Raw genomic sequence first — 20,129 nt, forward strand, 5'->3', positions numbered from 1 at the left:
AGCCCCTCAAGTAGCTGGGATTACAGGCAGGCACCACCACGCCCAGCTAATTTTTGCATTTTTAGTGGAGACAGGGTTTTGCCATGTTGGCCGGGCTGGTCTTGAACTCCTGACCTCAGGTGATCTGCCCGTGTCAGCCTCCCAAAGTGCTGGGATTATAGGCGTGAGTCACTGTGCCCAGCTAATGGTGTATTTCTCAGAAGAAACTTTACAGGCCAGGAGAGAATGGGATGATATATTCAAAGGAATGAAAGAAAAGAAAAAAAAAAAAAAACCTGTCAGCCAGCCAAGAATACTATACCAAGTAAAGTTATCCTTCATAAATGAAGAAGGAATAAAGACTTACAGATAAGCAAACACTGAGAGAATTTGTCACCACTAGACCCATCCTTCATGAAATGCTTAAGGGAGTCCTACAGCGGGAATTGAAAGGACAATACTTACTATCATGAAAACACATGAAATGATAAAACTAACTGGTAGAGCAAGCACACACGAACAAGGAAGAGAAAAGAACGCAAATGTTACCACTATAGAATGAGATAAATAAAAGGAACAAATGATACACAAAACAACCAGAAAACAATCAACAAAATAACAGGAATAAGTCCTTGCATATCGATAGTAACCTTGAAATATAAATTAATTAAATTTTCCACTTAAAAGATACAGACTGGCTGAATGGATATCAGAAAAAAAAATTTTTTTAAACATGATCCAACTATGTGCTGCCTACAAGAAACACGTTTCACTTGTAAAGATCCATACAGACTAAAAGTAAAGGGATGAAAAATATATTCCATGCAAAAGGAAACCAAAAACAAGCAGGAGTAGCTATACTTGCATCAAATAAAACAAACTTTAAGTCAAAAACTGTGAAAAGAAAGTCATATTATAATAATAAAGGGATAAATTCAATAAGAGGACACATTCTAAACACGTATGCACCCAACACCACAGCATCCAGGTATATAAAACAAATATTATTAGATCTAAAAGGGGAGATAGACTACAATACAATAATAGTTGGGGACTTCACCACCCTACTCTCAGCAATCAGGTCACCGAGACAGAAAACTAACAAAGAAACACTGAATTTAACTGCACTTTAGACGAAATGACCTAATAGACATTTACAAAACACTTATTTCATCCAATAACTGCAGAATACATATTCTTCTCATCAGCATATACAACATTCTCTAGTACACAATGTGTGTTAGGCCACAAAGCAAGCTCAACAAATTTAAAAATACTGACATCATATCAAGTATCTTCTCAGACCATAGTGGACTAAAACTAGAAAGCAATAACAAGAGGAACTTTGGAAACTGTACAAACATATGAAAATTAAACAACATGTTCCTTAACAATGATTGGGTCAATGAAGAAATTAAGAAAGCTATCAAAAATTTCTTGAAACAAATGAAAACTGAAACACAACATACCAAACACAACATACCAAAGCCTATGGGATACAGCAAAAGCAATGCTAAGAGTGAAGTTTATAGCAATAAATGCCCGCATCACAAAAGTGGAAATATTTCAAATAAACCTAATGATGTACCTCAAGGAACTAGATAAACAAGAACAAATAGAACCCAAAATGAGTAGAAAGAAAGAAAAAATAAAGATCAGAGCAGAACTAAGTGAGGCAGGGTGAAATGTTCTTATAGTCCCAGTGACGCAGGAGGCTGAGGGAGGAGGATTGCTTGAATCCAGACGTCCAAGGTCAGCCTGGGCAACATAGTGAAAAGCCACTGCTAATAAACTGAAAACCTAGAGAAAATGGATATACTGCTGGATAACATACAACCTACAGAGGCAGGATCAGTAAAGTTATGAGACCATACTGACTTGTCCTCTTTAGTGAAGCCCCGCGTGCTCCTTTCGCAGTGGGCTCCTTTCATGTGCACTCTTGTATGTCAGCACCTAACTCTTTTGCAAGATAAGTAGTCCCACAGGATCCCAGCCAACTACCAGGTGGTTACACGTTCCTGATACCCAATATGGCCTAGGAAAAAGAACAAAAATCCCTTAATCATAATGTAGCTTCCCCAATCTCCAGCCAATCAACACCAAAAGCCCAAGAAGCTATTAACTACCAATTCCTGCTTGGGCAGGGCTAAAGACTTCTCCAGGGTCCTGCATGCACAGCTAGGCACAAGATTTAGCTTAATTTAGCTTACAGCAACCTTTTCCTCATTTTAATGTAAAAAACACACCCTAGGTGGAGGTTTTAATGCTAATTATACGTATGATACACGTTAGAGCATGTAGATGCTGAGTGCATGCACCAACCATAGGTCCACCTTTGCACACTTGACCTCATCAATACTTTATGAATATGCATGCACAGCTCCTGTAAAGGGCATTCCCTTAAAATATTAGGGTCTGTCTCTTCCGCTGTCCCTCAGAGTGACTTTTGCTTTGCAATAGACTTCTTCACCCGCTCTTACTTTGGACTAGCTCTCAAATTCTTTTGTGCAGTGAAGTCAAGAACCTGAACCGGCCCATTGACAACACTATCAAGATTGAATTAGGAAGAAAAAGAAAACTTGAACAGACCAATAACAAATAATGAGATTGAATCATTAATAAAAAGTTTCCCAACAAAGAAAGTCCAGGACCAGATAGTTTTTCTGCCAAATTCTACAAACCTTACAAAGAAGAACTAATACAAATTCTCCTCAAACTATTCCAAAAAAATTGAAGAGGAAGGAATTCTATCTAATTCTTTGAGGCCAGTAATACCCTGATACCAAAACCAGACAAGGCCACAATAAAAAAAGAAAATTACAGGCCAATATCCTAATGAACACAGATGCAAAATCCTCAACAAAATATTAGCGAACCAAATTAAACAGCACATCAAAAAAATAGTATGCCATGATCAAGTGGGATCAAGAGATGCAAAGACAGTTCAACACACACAAATCAATAAACATGATAGATCACATCAGCAGAATGAAGGATAAAAACCATATGAGCACACCAACAGACACAGAAAAAAATCGGATAAAAATTCGACATCCCTTCATGATAAAAACACTTAATAAACTAGACATAGAAGGAACATACCTAACATATGAAAGGCCATATATGACAAACCCACAGCTAACATCATACCAAGTAGGGAAAAGCTAAAAGCCTTTCCTCTCAAAACTGAAACTAGTTAAGGATGCCTACTTTTACCACTCTTTGTCAGCACAGTACTGGAAGTCCTAGCGAGAGCAGTCAGGCAAGAGAAAGAAATACAAGTCATCCAAATTAGAAAAGAGGAAGTCAAATTGTTTCTCTTTGCCAATGACACGATCTCATATTTAGAAAAAACTAAAGACTTCACCAAACGACTCTTAGATCTGATAAAAAAAAGTTCAGTAAAGTTGCAGAACACAAAATCAACGTATAAAGGTCAGTAGTGTTTCTATACACCAATAATGAACTCCCTGAAAAAGAAACCAAGAAAGCAATCCCATTTATAATAGCTACAAAAAAAAAAAAAAAAAAAAAAAACCTAGAAATAAATTTAACCAAGAAAGTTAAAGATTTCTACAAGGAAAACTACAAACGCTGATGAAAGACAATGAAGCTGACTCAAACTAATGGAAAAACATCCCATGATCATGGATTCAAAGAACTACCATCATTAAAATGACCAGACTCCCCAGAGCAATCAGCAGATTCAGTGCAATCCTTATCAAAACATCAGTGACAATTTTCACAGAAATAGAATGAACAATCCTACATTATCACATATGGAACCAAAAAGGAGCCTGAAAAGGCAAACCAGTTTGGAGCAAAAAGAACAAAGCTGGAGGTATTACACTACCTGACTTCAAAATATATTACAAGTCTATAGTAACCAAAACAGCACAGTATCAGTACAAAATCAGACACATTGGCCAATGGAACAGAATAGAGAACCCAGAAACAAACCCACATATTTACTGCCAACGGCTTTCCAACAAAGGCACCAAGAACATACACTGGGGAAAGGACACCCTCTTCAATACATGGTGCTGGGAAAATTGGACATCCATATACAGAAAAAGGAAACTAGATCTCTATTTCTCATCATATGCAAAAAATCCACTCACAATGGATTAAAGACTTAAATGTAAAACCTGAAACTATACAACGACTAGAAGAAAACATAGAGGAAGCACTCCAGGACTTTAGGCAAAAATTTTATGGCTAAGACCCCAAAAGCACAGGCAACAAAAACAAAAACAGACAAATGGAACTATATTAAACTAAAAAGCTTCTGCACAGCAAAGGAAACAATCAATAGAATGAAGAGACAACCTGTTGAATAAGAGAAAATACTTGCAAAATATTCATTCAGTGAGAGACTAATACCCAGGATATACAAGGAACTCAATTTTCTCTCTCTCTCTCTCTCTCTCTCTCTCATTTTTTTAAGAAACACAACTCTTAATAGCAAACAAACAAACAAATTCCATTAAAAAGTGGCAAAGGATCTAAATAGACATTCCTCAAAAGAAGACATACAAATGGGCAACAGGCATATGAAAAAAATGCTCAACATCACAAATCATCAGAGAAATGTAAATCAAAACCACAATGAGATATCATCTTACTCTAGTTAGAATGGCTATTATTAAAAAGACAAAAAATAACAGATGCTGATGTCAACCTAAAATAATCAAAAGGGTTAGAATCCAGTTTAAAGAGAGTTTATTCAAGCACAAAGTTTGACGACAGGCCACCCAGGAAGTAGATTCCAAAGAACACAAGTCTGTGTTCTGAAGTGTACAAGTTTGGGATTGCTAATAGGACCACATGCAGGAAAGCCTAACAGAATTTCAGTGTCTTTCTATGTAAGACTGAATGCATAGTTACAACAATCTAATTAGTTGAGGCAGTCTTTTTCTTTCAGGAAAGATATATTTAACATTCCACATTGAAGATGTAACAGTCATGGGGTTGTGGGTGCCATCTGGTCTTAGGTATAGAACAATAAAGGGAGCTGTTCATCTTTATAGATGAGTGACTCGAAGGAGGAGGTGGTCTGGTCTCTGGTCTCTCCTAGTCATTTACAAAACAACAGCAATGAGAAAGAGAACTCATCTATAAGAAGCAGAATAGCAAACAAGCTACATTGCTCAGTCTCCAGGGCTTAACTTCCCCCTTCGCGTAATACATTTAGAGGGTCCTGAAATTTTTTTTCTTTTCTTTTTAAAAATTGAGACAGGGTCTTGTTCTATCACCCAGGCTGGAGTACAGTGGCATGATCGACCTCCTAGGCTCCTTCCTCAGCCTACTGAGTAGCTGAAACTACAGGCATGCACTACTATGCCTGGCTAAGTTTTTCATTATTTGTAGAGACAGGTTCTCCCTATCTTGCCCATGCTGGTCTCAAACTCCTGGACTCAAGTGATCCTCATACACTGTTGGTGGGAATGTAAATTAGTACAGCCATTATGGAAAACAGTATGGAGGTTCCTCAAAAAACTAAAAACAATTACCAAACGATCGAGCAATCCAACTACTGGGTATTTATTCACAGGCAAGGAATTAAGTAAAGAAAATATGCTCTATTTACATAATGAAATATTATTTGGCCATATAAAAGAACAAAACCATGTCATCTACAGCAACATGGATGGAACTGGAGGCCATTATGTTAAGTAAAATAAGCAGACCCAGAAAGATAAATATGGCATGTACTCACTCATATGTGGGGGCTAAAAAAGTTGACCTCAAGGAGGTAGAGATTATAATGATAGCTACCAGAGGCTAGGATGCATGCGGCTCTGGGTGTGTTTGTGGGGGGCTGTGGGGGCAGGGGGCAGAATGAAGAGAGGTTGCTTAATAGGTATAAGCATACAGTTAGATAGACGAAATAAGTTCTAATGTTCCACAGCAGAGTAGGTTGACTAAAGTTAACAACAATGTATTGTATATTTCAAAATAGCTAGCAATGAGGACTTGAAATATTCTCCACACACAGAAATGATAAATGCTCAGCCAGGCACGGTGGCTCACACCTGTAATTCCAGCACTTTGGGAGGCCGAGGTGGGCAGATCTCTTGAGGCCAGGAGTTCAAGACCAGCCTGGCCAACGTGGCAAAACCTTGTCTCTACTAAAAATACAAAACTTAGCCAGGTGTGGTGGCATGCGCCTGTAATCCCAGCTACTCGGGAGGCTGAGGCACAAGAAAGTCTTGAACCCAGGAGGCAGAGGTTGCAGTGAGCTGAGATCATGCCACTGCACTCCAGCCTGGATAACAGAGTGAGACTCCGTCTTCAAAAAAAAGATAAATGCTTGTGGTGATGGATAGCCCAAACACCTGACTTAATTGTTACACATTCTATGCACGTTACAAAATATCACATGTACCTCCCCCATGTGTATGTAAATATATTTAAAATATTTTTTTAAATGTAAAAATATTATGCATTAATAAAAAGAATTGTTTAAAAAGAAAAAAATGATTTGTAACATTTTTTGAGAATGGTATCTCAAGAGTGGTTTATTAGCATTTCTTTCTTTTTTTTTTTTTTTTTTTTTTTAGGGACAGGGTCTTGCTCTGTTTACCAGGCTGCAGTCCAGTAGTACAGTCATAGCTCACTGCAGCCTTCAAATCCCACACTCAAATGAACCTCCTACCTCAGCTTCCTGAGTAGCTAAGACTACAGGTGCATGCCACCACGACCTGCTAATTTTTAAATTTTTTTGGTAGAGATGGGATCTTACTATGTTACCCAGGCTGGTCTTGAATTTCTGGGCTCAAATGATCCTCCTGCCTCAGCTTCCTGAGTAGCTGGTACTACAGGCACACAGCACCATGCCAGGGCAATACAGTTGAAATTTTAAAATACAGATGGCTCTTGATTTACAACAGGGCTACATCCTGATAAACCCATCATAAGTTGAACAAACTGTATATCAAAAATGCATTTAATCCTGGCATTACAGCAGACGGTTCCCAACTTATGATGGTTCAATCTACATTTTTTCAACTTTATAATGGTGTAAAAGCAATGGGCATTTAGTATAAATGGTAACTTCATTATAAGTTGTAAGTAGCTCCTCAATTTATAATAAGATTACTTCCCAATAAATACGTCATGAAGTCGAAAATTCCTAGGTCAAACCTTCCATCGTAAGTCAGGGAGTGCCTGGATAAAGCTTTTAATAGATCATTTTTAAAAATACTCTTAAAATCACATTTGCGTATTAACTTGCAGTTTATTTGATGTAACCTTCAGGAAACTTACCAAACACATAAGACTGTCACGTTCCTGGGTTATATTTTCTGCCAGGCCAACAAGGTTTGCCAGGGACTGGTGAGCAGACATTTCATTCCCCATGGCTTTTTCCACCTGCTTTTTGAGGACCTCAATCTTCTTTTGAGATTTCCTAGAGAGTTACCCCAAATGGTAGAATAAAAACCCATTAGTTTACATGGCTAGGGCATGGTGAATAACCGTATTACAAAAAAGGCAAGTATGTGGTAGCATTTCAATATTATTCTTCAGCAACCTAAATCTTCTATTAAGTTTCAAGGTGAGAAGAAGTAACTGAATTTGAAACCAAGCATAACTGGTGAGCCCAACTTAAGTTAATAAGAGGAGTTCCAAATGTCTAACAACGAATAGGCTCTTTTTTTTTTTTTTTTTTGAGACACAGTCTTGCTCTGTGGCCCAGGCTGGAGTGCAGTGGCATGATCATGGCTCCCTGTAATCTCCACTTCCCAGGTTCAAGTGATTCTCATGCCTCAGCCTCCTGAGTAGTTGGGATTAGAGGCATGTGCCACCACACTCAGCTAATTTTCTGTGTGTGTGTGTATATATATATATATATATATATATATACATATATATATATATATATATATTTTTTAAAGTAGCCAGGGTTTCTCTATGTTGGTCAGGCTGGTCTTGAACTCCTGACCTCAAGTGATCTGCCCATCTCATCCTCACGAAGTGCTGGGATTACAGGCATGAGCCACCGCACCTGGCCCATAGGCTCATTAAGTATTATTCTATTAACTATCTGGCTCATGTTCTAAAAGGCACTTTTGAAAAAAAGATCCAGAAATTCCAAAGTAGACTTTTAGGAAATGGTTAGGAAAGAGCTCCTAGAACTTTGAGTCTTAGGGTTATCATATGACTCTCAACCATATTTGAATTATAGACTTGAGAAATGTTGGTTAACACTGGTTAACAGAAACAATACTTATTATAGTCTGATATCCAGTAATTTCAAAACAGAAAAGTTTTATAGCGACTATTAGAAAAAGATTAAAATAAATGAAATAGAATATTCTTCATTTGTCTTTTTTCTTTTTTGAGACAGGGTCTCACTCTGTCGCCCAGGCTGGATTACAGTGGCGTGATTTCGGCTCGCCGCAACCTCCGCCTCCCCGCAACCTCCGCCTCCCAGGCTCAAACGATTCTCCTGCCTCAGCCTCCTGAGTAGCTGGGACTACAGGTGCATGCTACTACCGCCTGACTAATTTTTGCATTTTTAGTAGGGATGGGGTTTTGCCATGCTGGCCAGGCTGGTCTTGAACTTCTGACCTCAAATGATTCACCTGCCTCAGCCTCCCAAAGTGCTGGGATTACAGGAGTGAGCCACTGCACCCAGCCCATTTGTCTTTTTTAACTGTTGAAAATAAAAGCAACTTAAAGGAAAAAAAGATACAAACCTATTGATTTTCTGTGCTCGTTCAAGTTCGGCTTCCAGTGCTTTGTTCTGCTCTGTCAAGCTGTTCTTCTCTAACAGCAGGCTCTTCTTCTGCGCTTGCAGGACTGTCAGCTTCTCCATCAACTCCTCCATCTCAGCCCTTTCTTTCTCTTCTTCCTTCTGTAACTGGCTGAAGGACAAAAACATTACAGGCTTGTATTCAGCACAATGAAGCTAAAATGGGGCAGTCACACAATGAGGCAGATGAGTGATAATAGCCCAGCCCTCCAGTCTCTGGGTGGGTCACTTGGAAGGCCTCTGTGGAAACATCTCCCCATCCTGGGCCCTAGAGGACCTGGGACCAAGCTGCTAGACCACGGGAGAGAGGGCGTGGCTGGGCACACACTGTGTGTGTGTCTGTGTGGGACAGGGTCTCACTCTGTTGCCCAGGCTGAAGTGCAGTGGCACAATCACGGCTCACTGCAGCTTCGAACTTCTGGACTCAAGCGATCCTCCTACCTCAGCCTACCAAGTTGCTGAGACCACAGGCACACACAATGGCTGGCTAATTTTTGTATTTTTTGTAAAGATGAAGTGTCACTATGTTGCCCAGGCTGGTTTCGAACTCTTGGGCTCAAGTGATCCTCCTGCCTTAGCTTTCCAAAGAGCTGGGATTACAAGCATGAGCCACCACACCTGGCCACACACTTCTTTGATGGTGATGATCTAACCTAACCTCTTTTTCTCCCATGGTTTTCGCTTATGTCTCTGTCTCTCTCTGTCTCTCTTTCTGTCTCTGTGTGTGTGTGTGTGTGTGTGTGTGTGTGTGTGTGTGTGTACACGCTATTCCTTCCAAAAAAATCTAAGATAGCTCTATTTTTTACATGGTTATAAATGCCAGATTAAAAAAAAAACTGCTAAAACAATTTTTTCCATAATAATGTAATTATAAATACATGTTTTTAAGACAAAAGAAACAAAGAACAAAGTGGCACTTATTTTGTTGAACACCCTTCTGTAACTGGCTGAAGGACAAAAACATTACAGGCTTGTATTCAGCACAATGAAGCTAAAATGGGGCAGTCACACAATGAGGCAGATGGGTGTTACCGAATTTGCATAGAGAGTAACTGGGGATAGGGGCTGCATCCTCTACCAGCACAGCAGGAATACACAACAATGTATGATTTTAAGGTTTGTCAACTATAACTGTAAAACATACAAAATCCAGGATTCATTTCTTTCACTGAAAATTTACTTAACTATTATTTTATTGGATAAATTGTTGAACTGGATGAACGATAAAAGGTTAAAGAAGGATGTTGAAAATACCAAGGCTTCTGCTTGCAGCCAAGATAGAGTTACAGAGACCAGATTTACCCCTCAGCTAGAAAACCAGGCCAAACAGAAGAAACCACAGTTTTCAGACTTTGGACAACAGGCGAGGCAGGACTGTGATCCCGAAGGGAAGGGAAAACAAGGTGAGTGCTGCAACTGCTCCCTTCACCTTCCTGTCTGGCAGACACCTGCTGAGCCCAGGAGCCAGCGATCCAAGAGCAGGGAGGTCAAGGCAGCTGGAATCTCCAGGGCAGGGCAGAGGGTGTTTCACAGAGGGAGAAAGGGTTCTGGAGATCTTGAGGGGTCTTTGGCTGGGTACTGATCTGTCCGTGTGTAAGAGGAAACTGCCTAAAGCCGAGGAAAGAAACACTACAAACAGTAGGCAGAACAATTTCTGACACACACAAATAATGGGAAATAGTTCATGCACCCACCAGTCAGAATGGAAAGACCTTATAATAAAAGAGCTATTGGATAGAATCCTTAAAGGAGTGTTACTGTCTTAGTAGTGGGGCTAACTTAGCCCTAGACTAGAGGTTGCTTTGGGCCTACCCTAACAAAAGTCAGCTTTGAAAGAATCCAGCTTAGCCACGTGCAGTGGCTCACGCCTGTAATCCTAGCACTTTGGGAGGCCGAGGTGGGAGGACTGCTCAAGCCCAGGACCTCAAGACCAGCCTGGGCAACATAACAAGACCCTGTTTCTACAAAAAAAAAAAAAAAAAAAAAAAATTGAAAAAAGAAAAAAAAGAAAAGAAAGTAAAAAAATAAAGAATCCAACAATTATCTAGTGGCTTAAGTGTGCACCAGAATGAAATCTAACACTATTTAAAGCAATGCAATAAGTCTAACATCCTGCAACATAAAATCTACACCATCCAGCACCCAATCAAGCATGAGAATAGGCAATAAAATACGATCCATGATCAAGAGGGAAAAAAAATCAACAGAACAGATCCGGAAGTGAAAGAGATGATGGCATTGGCAAACAAACGTTTTTAGAAAAACATGCTCCTACATTTGAGAAAGAAGAGAAAAACAGCATGCTGGGGACAGAGATGGAGAATACAAAAAAAGACTCAAATGGATCTTTCTTACAGAGATGGGAAAAATCATTACGCGAAGTGAACAATATATTGGATGGGACTAACAGCAGATTAGATTGTAGAAGGATACAAGATTTGTGAAATTGAAGACATAGTAATAGACACTGTCTGATTGAAGCCCAGAGAGAAACAAGTGTGGGCAAAAAGTGAACAGAACAATCAACAGGACAACATCAAGCGGTCCAGGAGAGGTAAGAGGGAAAAACAGAAGAGAACGTTCAAGAAATAATAGCCAAAAGAAAGATTTCCAAACTTGATGAAAAATAAACACTGATAGCCCCAAGAAGCTGAATGAACTTCATGGAGAGTAAAGAAACCATGCTGCCCGGGTGTGGAGCCCCCCACTGTAATCCCAGCACTTCAGGAGGCCAAGGCAGGAGGCTCCCTCAAGGCCAGGAGTTTGAGACCAGCCTGGGCAACATAATGAGACTCTGTCTCTACAAAAAAATTTAAAAATTAGCGGGGAGCAGTGGCACATGCCTGTAGTCCCAGCTACTTGAGAGGCTGAGGCAGGAGGATCACTTGAGCCCAGGAGGTCGAGGCTGGGGCAAGCAGTGATCACACCACTGCACTCTAACCTGTCCAACAGAGCCAGACCCTGTGTAAAAAAGGGTCTGAAAGAAAGAAAGAAACCATGCTAAGACATATCCCCGTTAAAATGCTGAAAACCAGTGACAATGAAAAATTCTTAAAAGAAGCCTCAGATAAACGTTATCTTCAGAAGAATACAGATAACCATGACAGCAGATTTTCATCATAAACGATGCAAGCCAAAAGCCTGTGAACAGCCAGCATCTTTAAAACTGAATGGAAAAAAACCCCACAAACTACCAAAAATCTGTCAGCTTGGAATTCTTCACCAAGTGAAATCATGTAATCAACGAAGTTTCATAATTTTCCCAACAGAAGTACTGTAAATCTTTTCACACCTATTTGTGAAGCTTTGTCAACGGTTCCTTCCTTCCTTCCTTCTTTTTCATTAAAAAAATTTTTTCTCATCATGATAGCCTATCATTACCTTAGTTTTCAAAATATCTTTTTTTTTTGAAATGGAGTCTCGCTCTGTTGCTGGGCTGCAGTGCAGTGCCACGATCTCCGCTCACTGCAACCTCCGCCTCCCAGGTTCAAGCGGTTCTCCTGCCTCAGCCTCCCAAGTAGCTGGGATTACAGGTCTGCGCCACCACCCCCAGCTAATTTTTGTATTTTAAGTAGAGACAGGGTTTCACCATGTTGGCCAAGATAGTCTCGATCTCTTGACCTCATGATCCGCCTGCCTCGGCCTCCCAAAGTGCTGGGATTACAGGCATGAGCCACCGTGCTCAGCCCCAAATACCATTTTCTACACGTTTTTTTCCTACAAAGAAATACAATTAATTTTTATAAATTTTCTGTTTTGAACAACTTTGCTAAAATCTCTTACTATTTTTAATGATTTGTAGATTTGTTTTCTACAGATAGAATTATATCATTTATGAATAATGACACTATTGTTTTCCCTTTTTCCAAACCTTCTAAGTTTTTCATGCCACGTGTGTCAGTTACCACTCGGTAGCCAGTGCTGTTCATGTTGTCAGAGGACAACCCTGTATTGTTTCCAATCTCAGTAGGAAAGCTTTCGACATTTCACCAATTGCTGTGATCTTTTTTGTAGTTTTATTTTTTAATAGAACTTTAGAATGTTAGAATTTAATAGAAGTTTTACATCTACATTCATAAGTGAAATGAAAAGCAATTTTCTTTTCTTATACTATCACTGTTGGGTTTTGGTATCAAGGTTATACTAACCTCATTAGATTAAGGAGCATTAATTCTTTTTCTGTTTCTAGAAAGGTTTATGTAAGACTGAAATTATTTCTTCCTTGAATATTTTTAGAACTCTCTAGTGAAGGTATCTAGGCCCGGAGTTTTCAAGGGAAGATTTTTTAATTCAATTCTTTTAATGATTACATGACTATTCAGGTATTCTTTTTCTTTTTGAGTCAGTTTTAAGGTAAGTTTTCAAGAATTTGACTATTTCATCTAAATTTTCAAATGTATTGACATAAATTATTTCTAGGTGCACACAAATTTAAATTTGTATGAATTCTACTTGGTAAGTTGAGCCTTTTATCTTTATGAATCATCCTCTTTGCTTAGCATTTTTGTTTTGTTTGTTCTGTTTGAGACAGGGTCTCACTCTATTGCCCAGGCTAGAGTGCAGTGGTGTGATCACTGCTCAGTGCAGCTTCAAACTCCTGGGCTCAAGTCATCCTCCTGCCTCAGCCTCCTGAGTAACCGGGATGACAGACAGTGAGCCATCACACCCAGTTAATTTTTAAATTTTTTGCAGAGACAAGGTCTCCCTATGTTACCCAGGCTGGTCTTGAACCTCTGGGCTGAGCCGTCATGCCTGGCCTAAGTAGTATTTTTTACACTAACATCTACCTTGTTAGAGATTAAGATTTACCATCTCAGTTTTGGTTTATATTTGAGAAGTACTGTTTTTCCTGCCCTTTTACTTTTGACCTTTCTCTATCCTTATGCTTGGGACATACATCTTAAAGACAACACAGCTGTGCTTTAGTTTACACAGTGACATTCTTTGTCTTTTAACTCGAGTATTTTGTCCATTTAGTGTATCTACTACTGGTATGTTTGGTTTTAAATCTACTTTTTACTTTTTGTAATCTAACGTTTTACTTTTTGTTTTCTATTCTCCCCTTGCCTACCTTTCATTTTCCTGCTCTTATTTGGATTATTTTTTAATGATTCTTTTTATCCCCATACTAGTTTAAAAGTTATATACATTGTTTCCAGAAATTTCATCATGCATATTTTCAAATTATAAAATTAGTCAACACTTTTATCCTCTTCTGAATGATATAAAGACTTTAGAACACAAACTCCATGTGCCTTGTGCCTGATTATATGTTGTTATTGTTGTGCCTTTTAATTTTATGTATTCTTAAATCCCCAAAGATATTACCATTTTAAAGACTCAATGTTCATTACATTTATCTATATATTTACCACTACCATTTACTTTCATTTTACTTTCTTCTTGCTTCTCAGGCATCCTGCCTGGAATCTACCATCTCCTCCTCAGGGGCCTCCCTTGAATACTGTATCTAAAGCAGTCCTCCTGATTGCAAGTCTCTCTCCATCTTATTATCCTCATATATAGATATATATATATAAATATTTATATATAAATACTAATATTTACTTATATAAATATATATACATATAATATATATATAAACAGAACATCTTTAAGAGTAAGAATTCTTAATTTTGGCTATTGTGTGTTTCAGTTATAAAAATTCTATTTGTTTCTTTTTCAAATCCACTATGTCATGTTTTGTAGTTCCCTGAAGAAATTTTGGAGCTTCTCTGTCTCGGACTCCTGGGCTCAAGAGATCCTCCCGCCCTGGCCTCCCAAAGTGCTGGGATCACAGGCGTGAGTCACTGCGCCCGGTCTCACCCCAGGACTTTCTTAAAACCCTTCCAGATGAAACAAAACACTTTTATGACCTGTGCTTTAAGGAATAAAGACCAGGGGCCAGGCGTGGTGGCTCATGCCTATAATCCCAGCACTTTGGGAGGCCAAGACAGGAGGGTCACTTGAGGCCAGGAGTCTGAGACCAACCTGGGCAACACAGCAAGACCCCACCTCTACAGAAATACTTAAAAATTAGCCCCTCAACTGATCCACCTGCCTCGGCCTCCCAAAGTGCTGGGATTACAGGCATCAGTCACTGTGCCCAGCCCCATTTTTCTTTTTTTTTTTTTTTTTTTTTTTTTTTTGAGGTGGAATCTGGCTCTGTCGCCCAGGCTGGAGTGCAGTGGCGCGATCTCCGCTCACTGCAAGCTCCGCCTCCGGGTTCACGCCATTCTCCTGCCTCAGCCTCCCGAGTAGCTGGGACTACAGGCGCCCGCCACCACGCCCAGCTAATTTTTTGTATTTTTTAGTAGAGACGGGGTTTCACCGTGTTAGCCAGGATGGTCTCGATCTCCTGACCTCGTGATCCATCCGCCTCGGCCTCCCAAAGTGCTGGGATTACAGGCGTGAGCCACCGCGCCCGGCCCCCATTTTTCTTTTCTACTGTATTTTGACTGTACTTTTTCTGTTTAGATATGTTTAGATACACGAATACTTACCATTGGTTTATAGTTGCCTGCAGTGTTCAGTACAGTGACATGCTGTGCAGGTGTGTAGCCTTGGAGCAAACAGCTCCAGCATCTAGCCCAGGTGTGCAGGAGGCTATGCCATGTGGCTTTGTGTGAGTACACTCTGTGATGCTCACACAATGACGAAATTACATAATGATGAGTTTCTCAGAACGTATCCCCATTAAGTGACACACGATTGTGTTCTGATAGCCCCCTAGATGTAAGTAAAGAAGGTATAAAAAGTTTAAAAAGAAGTCACTAATGGTGAAGGCAGGAGGAGAAATGACCATTTTAAAATAACAAAGATGCCACCAAATCCTTTTTTAGTGGAAATTGGAGAAAGACTTTTGTGGCTCAGAATGAACTGGTTGGGGAGGGAAAGCCTTATGGCGGCTTTGGCTTAGCGGCTTTGGGCACAGAGTTCATAGTTGGGTCGAGGGTAGAGGAATGAGAAGGATGGGGCCGGGGATGTGACCCTAATGGGCTCTCCCATGGAAGGGGCGGTGTTTGGAGAGAGAATTTATAACATGGAGAGGGGCAGGAATTCATCAGAGCTAGAATATGTGGATTCCATGAAGACCTAGTAGAAAAATAGACAAAATGAGGAGTAGGAAATTTTTTTTTTTTTTTTTTTTTTTTTTTTTTGAGACGGAGTCTGGCTCTGTCGCCCAGGCTGGAGTGCAGTGGCTGGATCTCAGCTCACTGCAAGCTCCGCCTCCCGGGTTTGCGCCATTCTCCTGCCTCAGCCTCCCGAGTAGCTGGGACTACAGGCGCCCGCCACCTCGCCCGGCTATTTTTTTGTATTTTTTAGTAGAGACGGGGTTTCACTGTGTTAGCCAGGATGGTCTTGATCTCCTGACCTCGTGATCCGCCCGTCTCGGCCTCCCAAAGTGCTGGGATTACAGGCTTGAGCCACCGCGCCCGGACGAGGAGTAGGAAATTGAGTGTTTTTGTTTTGGCTACGGAAGCCAAGGATACCTTGGAGTGAGGCTCAAGGGAGTAGAAGTGCCCTCTGACAGCCTCCACTAGGCAGCCCCTTCCCATGCTGGCATCATAATAGAGATAGGCCACATGCAGAATACGCACTGATCTATCAGCAAAGCAGCTGCTGAACCAGCGCTCACACTGGGGGAATGTCTGGGGAGGAGTTTGGGAAAGGGTTATGCCTCAGGCAAAGGTGAGGTCGTGAGGACAAGATTTTTGTGCAGGGATAAAAAGGCTTATTGAACCTCTGCAGGGCAAGCCTTGAGGTGTGGCGTGTATGTGTTCTTTCGCCTACCCTGGTTGAAAGGAAGGCAAATAATGGGTATTTTGTCTTGCTTCCTCTGCCCATTGGCAACCCTGTTTGGAAGGAACAGTGACATGGGAAACGGCACAAGCTCATGTGCCTGGTGAGCTGTCAGTTGGCTTTGGGTTGGACTGGCGGTCACACCTGGAAGCAGAGATGGCTCTCTTTGCTTTTACTATTTTCTAGAAAGGCTGGGCTTACTCATGATGAAGGTGGGAGAAAAACAAGGTGTCAACCCACTTCTCTAAGGAAATTTAGCAAACTCTTTTGGGGAGAGCTAAAGATGTAGGGGGACAGGTTGTATCTACAAAGGGAAGCCTTTATCCTGGCTTTTGGGAGACTTGCATCCTAAAGTGAAGCTGACCATTGCATGCACCTTATCTATATACACAGAGGCCTGCTCAGCAGCCAGGGAGATGCCTGCACAGGGAACCACCAGGGCAGAAAATCCCTCAACTGACACAGTATACACCAAGTACCAGTAGTTCCTCTTCCTAAAATCAGAACAGATGACTAGATGTGAACAAGCAGCAAGGATCATTAGGTGTGGTGAAAGAAATTGCAACATGAAAGAGAGATCCAGATAAGCAGAGAAGCTCAAGGGAAACTGAATTAACACAGAGGACTAAGGAGGCTTTAAAAGAACAAAATGCCATGAGAAAAGAAAGTATAGCCACTAAATAAAAGCCAGACTAAACATGATTACCAGAATTATAAAAATATCACAAGGGCTGAAAGATATATTTGAGGAACCTCTCAGAACCAAGGAAACAAACGATTGGGAAATGGAGATAAAAGGTACTAGAAGTGGACAACCCATCCAGGAGGTCCAGCCTTAGATCATCAGGAACCTCAGAAGGATACGAGAGACAGCAGAAAGGAAGAAGTGAATAGCTGAAGGGCATTTGCAGACCTCTGAAGACCTTGGTGGATTCACTGCAGAGGTACCCACTGCAGCAAATGAAAAAAAGACCCCCACACCTACACATATCCTAATGAAATATCAGTCAATCAAGATTGATGAGATAGGCCAGGCGCAGTGGCTCATGCCTGTAATCCCAACACTTTGGGAGGCTGAGGCGGGCAGAATGCTTGAGGCCAGGAGTTCAAGACCAGCCTGGCCAACATGGTGAAACCCCATCTCTACTAAAAATACAAAAATTAGCCAAGCATAGTGGCACACTCCTATAATCCCAGCTACTCAGGTGGCTGAGGCACGAGAATTGCTTGAACCCAGAAGGCAGAGGTTGTAGTGAGCCAAGATCGTGCCACTGCACTACTCCAGCCCCTGGGTGACAGAGCGAGACTCTGCCTCAAAAAAAAAAAAAAAAGATAAAAAGATAAAAATGGTGCACCTATACAGGGCACTTATCATGAATGGAGCTTGCAGGATTGGAAGAAGTTGCTCTGGGTGAGTCAGTGAGTGATGAGTGAATGTGAAGGCCGAGGACATTACTATACACTCTCGTAGACTAAATGCTGTACAATTAGGCTACATTTAAATTATTTTTAAAATTTTTTCTTCAATAATAGATTAATTTTAGTATACTGTAACTTTTTACTTTACAAACTTTTTAATTTTTTAACTTTTTGACTTTTTTATAACACAGTTTAAAACACACATTGTAGGCCGGGTGCGGTGGCTCACGCCTGTAATCCCAGCACTTTGGGAGGCCGAGGCAGGCGGATCACAAGGTCAGGAGATCGAGACCACAGTGAAACCCCGTCTCTACTAAAAATACAAAAAAAATTAGCCGGGCACGGTGGCAGGCGCCTGTAGTCCCAGCTACTCAGGAGGCTGAGGCAGGAGAATGGCGTGAACCCGGGAGGCGGAGCTTGCAGTGAGCCGAGATCACGCCACTGCACTCCAGCCTGGGCGACAGAGCGAGACTCCGTCTCAAAAACAAAAACAAAAACAAAAACAAAAACAAAAACCACACACATTGTACAGCTGTACAAAAATATTTTCTATTTTTATATTCTTATTCTCAAGCTTTTTTCTATTAAGAAAATGTTTAAAACTTTCTAGACATTCTTTAAAAAAATGAAGAACAAATGCCACAGGAGTCTAGGCCTGCAGAGGGGCAGGATAATCAATATCACTGTCCTCCACCTCCATGTCTCATCCCACTGGAAAATCTTCAGGGGCAGTAACGTGCATGGAGCTTTCACCTCCTGTGATAACAATGCCTGCTTCTGGACACCTCCTGAAGGAACCGCCTGAGCCTGTTTTACAGTTAACTTTATTTTTTCATAAGTAGAAGGAGTACATTCTAAAATAACAATAAAAAGTAGGGCAAATACATAAACCAGTAACATAGTCACTCATTATCATTATCAAGTATTATGCACCATCCATTACTGCACGTGCTAGGCTTTCACAGGATTGGCAGTGCAGTAGGTTTGTTTACACCAGCATCACCACAAACACAAGAGTAACACATTGCTCTACGATGTTACAATGGCTATGACATCACTAAGTGATAGGAATTTTTTGGCCCCATTATAATTGTATGGGACCACTGTCGTATATGTGGTCCACTGTTGACTGAAGCATTGTTACGTGGTACATGACTGTATGTTTATGTAGTTATGACACGGCCACAAAAACACGTCGGTCGCTGGAGCAGATGTTTGAGAAACATAAAATTATAAAGATGAACATGATTTCAAAAATATTTCCTTCCTCTATTGCAATAGTAAAGCACATGTCTGGAGACATATGGTGGCTCATGCCTGGAATCTCAGCACTTTGGAAGGCCAAGGTGAGCAGACTGTTTGAGCCCAGTTCAAGATCAGCCTGGGCAACATGGTGAAACCCTGTCTAATAAAAATACAAAAAATAGTCAGGAGCTATGGCACGTGCCTGTGGTCCCAGCTACTTAGGAGGCTGAAATGGAGGATGGCTTGAGCCCAGGAGGTGGGGGTTGCAGTGAGCCAAGATCGCACCACTGCACTCCAGCCTGGGTGACAGAGGGAGATCTCATCTCAAAAAAGCAAAGCAAAGCACGAGTCTGGCCTAGTCGGCATGTAATAGTAGAGTCAAAACCACTGGGCTCCAGTAGTTGGAATCACCAGCATTTACTAAAGCACCAAGCTTCACATGCACTAGCTCATTTGTTGCCCCACACCAACGCTACGGAGGGAGAAGGAGGAGCTGGAGAGAAACAGATGTCAATAGGTCTATTCAGTCAACCATTTTGAACTGAAAGACTCACCGTTTAAAACATTTTTCCCCCTTATTACAAAAGTGAATAGGACACTTGGAAATATAAAAACATACAAGAGGCCAGGCTGGTGGCTCATGCCTGTAATCCCAGCACTCTGGGAGGCCTAGGCAGGCAGATCACTTAAGGCCAGGAGTTCAGGACCAGCCTGGCCAACAAAATACAAAACTAGCTAGGTGTGGTGGTACATGCCTGTAATCCCAGCTATAAGCAGGGCTGAGGCATGAGAATCGCTTGAATCTGGGAGGTGGAGGTTGCAGTGAGCCAAGATCGCGCCACTGCACTCCAGCCCGGGTGACAGAGCAAGACTCTGTCTCAAAAAAAAAAAGGAAAAAAAAAATTAAAATTACCCATTGTGATGG

General features: G+C 40.9%; 1 protein-coding gene across 4 annotated transcripts in view; it reads right to left on the reverse strand.

Annotated features, from left to right (window-relative positions):
* Positions 1-20,129, reverse strand: part of CEP89 (centrosomal protein 89) — a 97,675-nt gene that overhangs the window by 17,566 nt on the left and 59,980 nt on the right. For all 4 annotated transcript variants that reach the window (XR_013410416.1, XR_013410417.1, XR_013410415.1 and 1 more), the window contains exons 15-16: positions 8,682-8,849; positions 7,249-7,390 (exon numbers count right to left, since the gene is read on the reverse strand). Coding sequence is in view for 1 of the 4 variants with exons in the window: in XM_077982058.1 (XP_077838184.1) it covers positions 7,249-7,390; positions 8,682-8,849 (310 nt within the window). In the remaining 3 variants the exon portion in view is untranslated. The remainder of the gene's footprint in view (positions 1-7,248; positions 7,391-8,681; positions 8,850-20,129) is intronic.

The sequence above is a fragment of the Macaca mulatta genome, chromosome 19, assembly GCF_049350105.2.
Source record: "Macaca mulatta isolate MMU2019108-1 chromosome 19, T2T-MMU8v2.0, whole genome shotgun sequence".
In the NCBI taxonomy this organism is placed as follows: domain Eukaryota; kingdom Metazoa; phylum Chordata; class Mammalia; order Primates; family Cercopithecidae; genus Macaca; species Macaca mulatta.